The sequence below is a fragment of the Plectrocnemia conspersa genome, unplaced genomic scaffold (assembly GCF_051122295.1).
Source record: "Plectrocnemia conspersa isolate PC_06_02 unplaced genomic scaffold, ASM5112229v1 ptg000011l, whole genome shotgun sequence".
In the NCBI taxonomy this organism is placed as follows: Eukaryota; Metazoa; Arthropoda; class Insecta; order Trichoptera; family Polycentropodidae; genus Plectrocnemia; species Plectrocnemia conspersa.
The window spans coordinates 13,240,022-13,250,250 of NW_028277175.1; the positions used below are offsets into that span (position 1 = coordinate 13,240,022).

At 27.9% G+C, this 10,229-nt stretch overlaps 1 protein-coding gene across 1 annotated transcript; it reads left to right on the top strand.

The window, feature by feature from the left end:
• The first annotated feature begins 4,415 nt into the window (after window positions 1–4,415).
• Window positions 4,416–9,479, top strand: LOC148229573 (mitochondrial potassium channel ATP-binding subunit). The gene is made up of 13 exons (XM_088197513.1): window positions 4,416–4,570; window positions 4,914–5,247; window positions 5,321–5,476; window positions 5,549–5,694; window positions 5,767–5,842; window positions 6,318–6,458; window positions 6,533–6,895; window positions 6,962–7,081; window positions 7,151–7,254; window positions 7,318–7,492; window positions 8,763–8,941; window positions 9,016–9,163; window positions 9,236–9,479. The coding sequence occupies exons 1-13, from the start codon at window positions 4,524–4,526 to the stop codon at window positions 9,314–9,316; spliced, it is 2,070 nt and encodes a 689-aa protein (XP_088053639.1). The 5' UTR covers window positions 4,416–4,523; the 3' UTR covers window positions 9,317–9,479.
• The last annotated feature ends 750 nt before the right edge of the window (window positions 9,480–10,229 follow it).

The following is a 10,229-nucleotide window of genomic DNA, read 5'->3' on the forward strand; positions in this document are numbered from 1 at the left end:
CAGAACGTGATGATCGTGTTTTATCCGATTACCGTATATGTCAGTGGCGGTGCATGAGTGTGTCGTCCTACTACCTACTATTTTTTTAAAACGATCACAACTGTCAATCGAAGACCACAATTTACGTCGCTTTTTTGCTCGTTTTACTCCTTTTAAATGACAATTTACTTCTCTAACCATTGTCACATAAATTTTATTTTTAATAGTAAAAATATATATAGTATCTATCGATGAAAATGTATTCCGATATAAATTCATTAAATACAAATTCACTGTAACATATAATATATATATATATATATATATATATATATATATATATATATATATATATATATATATATATATATATATATATATATATATATATATATATTGTGTAACTTTGAGTAAAAATAAAATAAAAAAAAAAATCAGCAGGAAACTGTTATATTGTATTATAATTTTAAGTAAAAAGTAAGTAAAATGGCACATTTATATATAATACGCGACTTAACCCCAAGAAGAAGAAAGTGTAACATTTGGAAAACAATTATAGTAAATGGCGCCTAAAGATACCCAAGAATTTTACAAGCGAGTGTTTATTATCAGATATTCAGAAAACAAACCAAGAAAATATATCTTAACATGAAAGACCTGTGTTCGAATCCCATAAGGATCTTTACATTGGAGGGTTTACCTGGATGACTAAAAACGATCTGGATCGTACATATTAAGTATTGAAAATTATTTAATAACGAGCTATTTTAGCTCATAGAGAATATCTTATATATATTCAACAAAAAATATATTGTCTTTAATTTTTAACTAAGTTCATCAGTGACAACGAATAGATTTTTACTTTTTCCGCAATCTTCATTTTTTCTGCCTTAAATTCACGACACAGTTTTTCTTCTTCATAATAACAGTATAAGTATCATTTAAAAATAAAATTATTAACACCACACATTGTCAACGTGTGCTTATGCATGACTCTACAATATTAGCGTCGCTCATAACAAAATCCACACACGAATGATAAATTGCTATGTTTATATTGACCCATGACAGATAATCCTCTAATCTTAGGAACGAATTTGACTATTACGATTATTAATATAAATATAGGAGGGGTGATTTTTAACTGTCTCGCGTCATATGGTCCATTCTGAAAACCGCCCCTTGTAAATTGATACTTACGGATATGTCGTAAATCATTGAGGTTATTAGCGTAATCCTAGTGCCTTTATATGTCATAGAATATTGATTCGATAAACGTGAATTGTTCGACCAAATGTCTATTTTGGTTTATCGAATGGTTTGGTTTATTGCTTGCGGATATAACGCGGCGAATGCAATTACGTGTAAAACAATGGCAATGAAACAATTAAATTATGGAGTGAGCTTCGGCATTGGACTGAGGACTCAGTTAAGAACAAGGGTACTGTGAAATTAAGCACCCACTTGTGCATCTGGCTTGCTTTGAGCAAGGGGTAGGTACTATTGCACCCAGACGTCGTTAATATTATACTCGTACATCACACATGTTAGTGTTTGATGTATTGTGTAATATTATATGTATTAAAATATTGGAATGCACTTTCATGAAATATAGTGGTCAAGTTGTGTTAAAAATTAAAACGATCTTACTCTTTAAAAAGTTTGTTTCATCTCCTTTGTAATGTTTTTTTGTTACTTTATATGTATTAAAAAATAAAGTATATTCATTTACTTTAAGAATTTTTATCACATTTGCCACTAAGTACAACTTCAGAATATAATAGTAATTAAAATATTCTTTTGCGTGTTTTATCTAATTGCTTATATCATATTCTTCAACCCATGCTCATATACGCAATAATTTAATCTGCTTGAACATATAGTTTTTGATCCTTTGCAAATATATCTAAAGAGAATTATTGTTTTATTGAGTAACTTCCTAACTGACAGTCAGGATCGTTGCCTCAATCACACATGTGTTAAATGTCATCTCAATCAACAACGTTTTATTGCAGTTTGGTGGATATATATTTCTCACTAATATACTATGACTATCTGTTGTATATACATTGAGGTGTTGTATAATATTAATCCACTTGCATTCAATAAATTAAAGAATTTGATTGGATGATAACTGGCATCATATACTGAATCGAGAAATTGCTTTCATCGACTTTTACATTAATTGACATGTTTATGAAGTATTGAGTGTTTTTAGTATTTTATATATTTTATTTAAATTCAAGCTCAACCACACATCAAGCGTTCAAACATTCCAAATATAAACTTGAACCATGCAACATTTGGCCGGCGCTTATCGAGAACAATGCGTGCGATTCGGGGGGGATGAGTCGACGCACCCCCGATCGCATATGAATAAAAGATTTAATAAAACGGCAATAATAGATTTGTATTTAGCACAACAAGTGTATAAATCAAGCTATTAAGTCAATAACCCTCCGATGGGTAGGACTGACGGACGAGCGGCACCCCTTCGAGGCATTATCGAATTTGTAAGCAATAAGGGTTGCTCCCGGAACGTTGGCGAGTTTTATTAAATTTTCGATAAACATTATCACCCAGACCGCAGAAATTCTTGAATATCTTTGCTTCGGTTCCATTATTTTTCCATCTATGTTTCCACTAGTATATCTTCTAGAGTACCGGAATCTCGGGATTCCGGTCAGCTTTGAACTAATTTAGATTTCCAGAAGCACTTAGAAATATAATTTCTTCCTGTATTTGGAGTTGTCATTTTATAATAGTTGCATAACATAATCGAAAAATTTATATTTATGTTAATTATACTTCTAAAATATATGTATATGTATGTATGTATATATGTATTATACATATGTTTCATATTATACTTATCATAAAATTCACTAAAATATTTGGGGTTCATTCAATTATATAATGCTTGTATATTATTTCTATGTCATCAATACTATTTTACTTATAGTAATTATTGATAAAAAATGTAAAATTACACGATGAATTAATTTGTATCATTATATTACTATAAACAAATATGATTAATCAAAATGCTATTTTTTTCAATTTTCTAATTTTTTACAGCTAAGTGTGTTACTCAGCTATATATATAATAAGTTTAATATTGATCCTTGCCGTAAATATCCTGTCTAAAATTTAAACGCAAAATTATACTTGAATCATTTTATGTTGTTTTTTATTAGGGTCTATTTTATAATTTACACGACTAGTGGGCGCTTCTTAGTGGTAAAAATAAGCTAGATTTCAAAGAAATGCCGTTTCTGTAAAACATCTGAAATTAGAGAACCATTTTTTTTAAAATTAAAATAGTGGCGTCCATTTTACTTATTTTTTATTTTTTACGACTAAAATGCTGCGAACGTTAAGAATAGAACGAAGCAATTCTGCTTAAATTTTCCATTATTTGTAAAATAGTGCTTTCGCATGAAACAAAACAGCCGCTCATCTTCATACATTATGTCACAGATTTTTCGTGACATTTTGCCCCCCTCCCCATATAACAAGATATGACATTGTGCCAAGCCCCTGTGTTACAGAAGCCAAGCCCCTGCATTATAGACTTTCGCTAATCACCCCTCCCTTAAACGTACGACGTTAATTTTAAAAGCTGTTTTGGCGGTACTATAAATTTTATCATAAAAATATTTTTTCGATCATAGCGTCACAAGAAAGCGTAAAATGGTTAAATCGATTATACCACAAAGTCAATATAAATAAAAATTTTGTAAAAAATATTGCGCATCTAAACAGAAATCCTATTCTCTACTTATCACATGTAACATTTAATTGAAACGAAACGTGTAAAAAGCAGAAACATTATTTTATTAATGTTAAATATTATTGATCATAGATATATTAATATATATTTTAAAGCAACTTTCTAATATGCATTATAATATTAACGACATAAATAAATATTAGTTGTAATTATAATATAATTTGACTGGGAAATAGATACGGTATATTACTGAACTCAAAAACAAGCATTTGATTTTAAGTTTATATACTAAATATTAAAAAAACTTTGTAGTATTTTTATGTTTATGAAATGTTTTAAATTTATCAGTACTTTTAATGGTATTATAATAGTACCCTAAATTAATTTATCGTAAAATTGCCAATTAATATATGAAATTCACAAAAACTAAGTAAATAAAAAACTTAAAACAAATATAATATTTACATCAAAAATAAATTTATATTTTTTTATGCAATTATTACTAAAAGGCATAAATTTTAAATTAAATTTTTCGAAAGGGGAGTAAGATTTTAAAAATAAAGAGTAATTTGATTTAGCAAAGGTAAATTTAATTTTGATTATATAAATTACTAGAAAAAATATGGTTTTGCAAATATAAAGAACAATATAATATATATTAAAACTAATAAATAATATATTCGTCAATATGACTCGAAGTAACGAGCACGCAAATAACGAGCGAGTGCGGACTACTGTCAATTTTTGTAGAGCCATACAAATGTCACTACTTAATTAGTATTAACAAAAAGTATGGAAATTGCGCTATAAAATGTTTAAATTCATACTCAGACAATCGTATGTTAAAAGTAATTTAATGTAAGTATAAATTTTCTGTTACAATATCTCAAAACAAGAACATAACCTCAATGTTTTTCCAATTTGTTCGATGAATATGTAATATTTTACGTGTACTTTATATTTCAGTAAAATACGTATATTTATATCGATATTAAAGTTTTATATAATTATGGAAAAATTGGTTAAATCTTCTTATTACAGATTGCTTTATTAATTTATTTGAATCTTGCTAACGACAAAAAAATAATTTATTCAAAATGTTCAGTATTTTTATTTAATAATTTAATTGCTCACTTATGTAATTATGTGTTGTATAATAATAGATAACATTTGATTAACATCTAATATGTCTAATTTTCAGAAACAATCATAACTCAAATTGCATTTGGAAAACTAACATTGTATCAAGAAGTAAAGAGACACATTCATGCATAAATAGAAGCATATCTAAAGTTGCAGAATGCAAATATAGTAATGTATTCCTGTTACCTTCATGGAAAGTCGGAATCGGAATATGTTCTGGCGTTTTAGTAAACGTATTTGCTAAAAATTATATCGTCCACTGCAAACAAGCACCCATAAATAAAGTAATAGGCTTCAAACGAGATTATAAAGAAGAACAGAAACATTTTGATTGGAATAAATTTTTGAATTATCTTTGGCCCCACAGATGGCATTTTATCGCTGCCATTACCGTCAGTATATTTTCATATAAAAATATTCCATGAAACGTTCATAGATGTCTCACGATTTTTATTTTATTTTCAGGCTGCTTTGATCGTAGCTGCTGTTAATATTTATATACCTCAATTGATAGGAGGCGTAGTAAATATTTTAGCAGCACTTAGGAATGGCAATAGACTAAATTTTTTAGATAATGTGAAACTACCTGCTTTAAAATTGATAGCACTTTATATATCACAGGTTTGTATATAATATTTATCAACACTATGTAATTTTATGTTTATTAATAATATTTTTTCAATGTATTTTTAGTCAATTTTTACATTTTTGTATATACATCTTCTGGCTAAAATAGGCGAAGGTGTAGCCTCTAAAATGAAACAAGATTTATTCACTGCAATGATAAAGCAAGACATTGCCTTTTATGATAAAGAAAGGACTGGAGAGCTTTTAAATAGGTTTTTATAATATACATTTAATAAATAAATATTTTATAATATTAAATACATATTCATTATCAATATTCAAAGGTTAACTGTCGATGTTCAAGACTTCAAAAGTTGCTTCAAACAGACAATTTCTAATGGACTTCGTGCTATGACACAGGTATGTTATTTAATAATTTAAACAGATTAGTTGCATAGGTGTTTTAAGTGTTGATGACTATCTGTAGATTTGTTTGAAAAGCTTTCTGTAATGTACTTTGTAATAATCATACCTTATGCAACTTGACTGGATCAATTATGGATGCTTTTGAATAATAACAAGTGAATAAAAACATTTGCCTTCTATTTTGCTTTCCATTAACACTTTTACGGTCCTAGTTTTAGGCTATAAAATTACACTTGAACATAATTAAAGCATTTACACATACTTTTATTTAAAATAATATATAATATACAGATAGCTTAGAAATTGTATTACATAACATTCAATACTGAGGCTTAGAACAATTATATATTGTATAATATTATATATTCTGTGCTAATACTTTCTGTAAATATAGCTGTGTCATCTGCATATTGAATATTTCTTATAATTTCTCTACTAATTCATACTGATATTAACTATTATATTTTAGGTAATCGGATCAGCAGGCAGCTTATTGGTGATATCACCACAATTAACAGGATTAACATTGTTATGCATTCCGTCAGTGGTTATCGGTGGGTCTTTTATAGGATCTCTACTTCGTAAACTATCAAGAGAGGCACAGGAGCAGGTTAGTATATATATATATATTATATTATCAACGTCAAATATGTAATATTAAAACTAGATGTTTTCAATTTATAGGTAGAAAAGTCTACTCTCTTAGCTGAAGAAGCTTTGAGTAACATTCGAACAGTTAGAGCTTTTGCCGCTGAAGAATATGAAATTGAAGCTTTTACCAAAGAGACTAATAAAGCAGCTGATTTAGCTCAAGAGCTTGGAATGGGAATTGGTCTCTTTCAAGCTGGAACTAATCTTTTCCTAAACAGTATGGTTTTAGGGACGTTATATTTAGGCGGTCATTTAATGTCAACTGGACAATTGACGGGAGGCGACGTGATGGCATTTTTGATAAATGCACAAACCATTCAAAGGTCAACGGCTCAACTATCATTACTGTTTGGCTCTATTGTTAAAGGATTAAGTGCGGGAGGTAGAATATTTGAGGTTTGTTACTCAAATGGTACAGTTATTTACAGAAATAGATTTGATTATTTAATGACTTTATTTTAGTACATCAATAAAGAAAGTAATATGCCTATCCTTGGCGGCAAAAAGATACTATATCATGAATTTTTCGGTGATATTGAATTCTCCGATGTAACGTTTGCATATCCCACTAGAATTGAATCAGTAAGTTAAAATTGTGTAAGCTATGTTTATAACATATGTATAATAATAATTTAATGAATGTGAATTTAGATCATATTAAAGAATTTCAATCTAAAAATACCATCTGGAAAAGTAGTGGCAATAGTTGGAACTTCTGGTAATGGCAAATCTACAATTGCTGGACTTTTGGAAAGGTTATTATTATATTTATGTTAATATTTTACTTTTTTATTAAAACTATTTTTATTCGATTATAGATTTTATGATGTTAATGGCGGAAAAGTGACTATTGATGGATATGATGTGAGAGATTTGGATCCGAATTGGTTGCGTGGAAAAGCTATTGGTTATATTAATCAAGAACCAGTTCTTTTTGCAACTTCCATCAGAGAAAATATAAGATATGGAAAACCAGGTGCTTCAGATTTTGAAGTATGATTTTTTTATAGAATATTTTTTAGATGTATAAGAAATGTGGGATATTACACTTTTAAAAAGCGATATTTAGAATGAATATCAAACGGCAAAAACCATTGTACATTATATGGTTAATATTTTTTTTTTAGATATTACATCATGAAAATCAGTTTAATGAAAAATTATGAAATAGTGTTCTAAAAAGATTTTTATTTGAATTTTAGTATTAGACTCGTTTTCATTTGATGTTAACCTATATACATATGTATTATATATGTATATGTCTGAGAATGGGACTGACTTAACTAGACTTATCTTATTATGATAAAACCAACATAAAAAAAATTGAGATAATACATATATTTGTTAGTATTTCTTTAAAAATTTACCTAACAAGCAAATTTTATATAGCAATGGTCAATTATATAATCGAATGTCGGCATCTAATTACTTGTTTCCATTTAGATTAATTTTGCATTTGAATTAATACACAAAATTGGTTGAGAATACATAATAATAGTATAAATTGCCCAAAAGGTTAAAAAAATTATAAATATAATTATTCCTAAATATTTATAAAGTCTCAAAATATTGTTGTGTTTTATTAAAACAGGTGCTCTATTTTTTATCATATTTCGAAATAGTATTGTTGTTTTTTGGTCTTAAAATACCTATTTATAGAATACAACATAACTTTAAATATAAATATATCATGAGATTCTCACCAAAGTATGTTGTATAAAATGCTTAATTTCCGAGATGCTTTTAAAGGAAAAAATATATTTGTACTAAAATATGCCAAAACGATATTCATGATGAATGTTTCTTGGAGACTACTAATTTTCTACTAATCATATGACTACTAATAATAATAATGTAAATATTTTTTCTTACTATCACTGTTCCAAAGAAAAGTTGTATAGAATCCAGATAAATATAAATAATCAATCATAGGTCAGCATTTGGTCAATTGATCAACCAATCTTATATTGAATTACCTTGTTTTTATTGGTTATCTCGATTGTTTTATATTTTAGTTTTTAAAAAATAGTTGACTTTAAATAGTCAACTTTGACAAGTAAACAATGCGGTTCGCTACTCAAGATTCTGATTTTAAGCTCTCCCATGTTGGCAGACACTTACAAATTTTTTATATTACTCGCACACCCCATGCACCAAACATATATAGCTAACCTGTCTACTAATAATGCTGAAATTCATTCTTATCTCCATAAACGTTTTTACAAACAATTAATAATCATTAAACACAACTCCATATTTCTAGGTGGAAAGAGCAGCAAAGACAGCGAACGCTGATAACTTTATCAAAGAGTTTCTTGAAGGATACGATACAACGGTCGGCGAACGTGGTCATGCTTTGAGTGGTGGACAAAAGCAAAGAATTGCTATAGCTCGAGCTCTTATTAAAAATCCTCCTATTTTGCTTCTGGATGAAGCTACAAGGTATAATATAAATATTTTAGGTTATATATTCCTATCTCGATCACACGATTTTATTTTTTTTCTCAAATTTTCAGTGCTTTAGACACCGAATCAGAACAAGTGGTCCAACAAGCTTTGGAAGTTGCCGGACAGGGTCGCACCGTACTTGTAATAGCTCACAGGCTTTCCACAGTGAAAAATGCTGATATTATAGTAGTTTTGCAGGGAGGAAAGATCGTTGAGGTAAATGATTAAATTTGTCATAAAATAGATTGATATTCAAACTAAAATAATTATATATTGATTTATTTTTAGATGGGAAATCATGAAAGTTTACGAAAACTGAAAGGACACTACTGGAATTTAATAAAACAACAAGAGGAGAATCCTGAATAACTTTTTTAATATATGTACATTAGCCAAATTTATCAATGTTGACAAATATTTATTTTGACTATAAAAAGTATCTAATTATTAATATTTTTAATGTTTTGGTGTGGTTTAATGAGCGATACTGTTGTTATTATAGTCCTTAATATACTACTCTATACGCATTTTCTAACACAATGTATTATTTTAAATAGAAATTGTGATCGTTAAATTCTCATTTTAGTAAATTATCTTTTTGATAATTATACTATATTTTACTGCCAAATATGATTGTCAAAAAATAAGTAATTAAAGTAAAGAGATCTTCTATTATATTTCATAAATTGTTAATAATACTGGAAGTTTACTAGGTGCAGTGTCTAAAATCGTTTTAATTTGCATTTTATTGTTATTCTATGTGCCATCAAAATTTATGCCTCTTATGTACTATAGATACATTAAACAAGTATTTAATCTTAACCAAATAACATGACTTAAATATGCATAATCTATTCATCTTAGATTTTTGTGTATGTATACATATATACATATAAAATAACGTGATAGTCAAGCTAATAAGAGACATCAAATAGTTAATTGGTCCTCAGAATGAGTCCAAAAAAAGTATGTCATTTGATTACATAACATAAATGCGCCATAGTAAGCCCTAATATTAAGCATATATTATTGAGTTTTAAATGCATTTTTTTGAAAGCTGAATAGTCATTTCTCTCATCTTATATTTGCGTTTTCAAGTTGCTTTATTATTAATATTTATTTTTCAACTGCACTGAAATCGTGTCACTGGGTTTTTGAATAAATCTATCGCATTTATATAATTTTTGGCTTCAAAACCGAAATAGGATAAACGCTAAATATAGTACTAGTCTGATTTTACGACTGAAAAGATAGGTTGATACAAAAAAATAAGATCGGATAC

What these genes read in the sequence shown, in the direction of transcription:
- LOC148229573 (XM_088197513.1), top strand. Translation starts at nt 4,524, where the DNA reads ATGTTTAAATTCATACTCAGACAATCGTATGTTAAAAGTAATTTAAT. An exon ending in GACTTCGTGCTATGACACAG is followed by an intron (nt 5,843 to 6,317) that starts GTATGTTATTTA and finishes ATTATATTTTAG; the next exon opens with GTAATCGGATCAGCAGGCAG. An exon ending in CGGGAGGTAGAATATTTGAG is followed by an intron (nt 6,896 to 6,961) that starts GTTTGTTACTCA and finishes ACTTTATTTTAG; the next exon opens with TACATCAATAAAGAAAGTAA.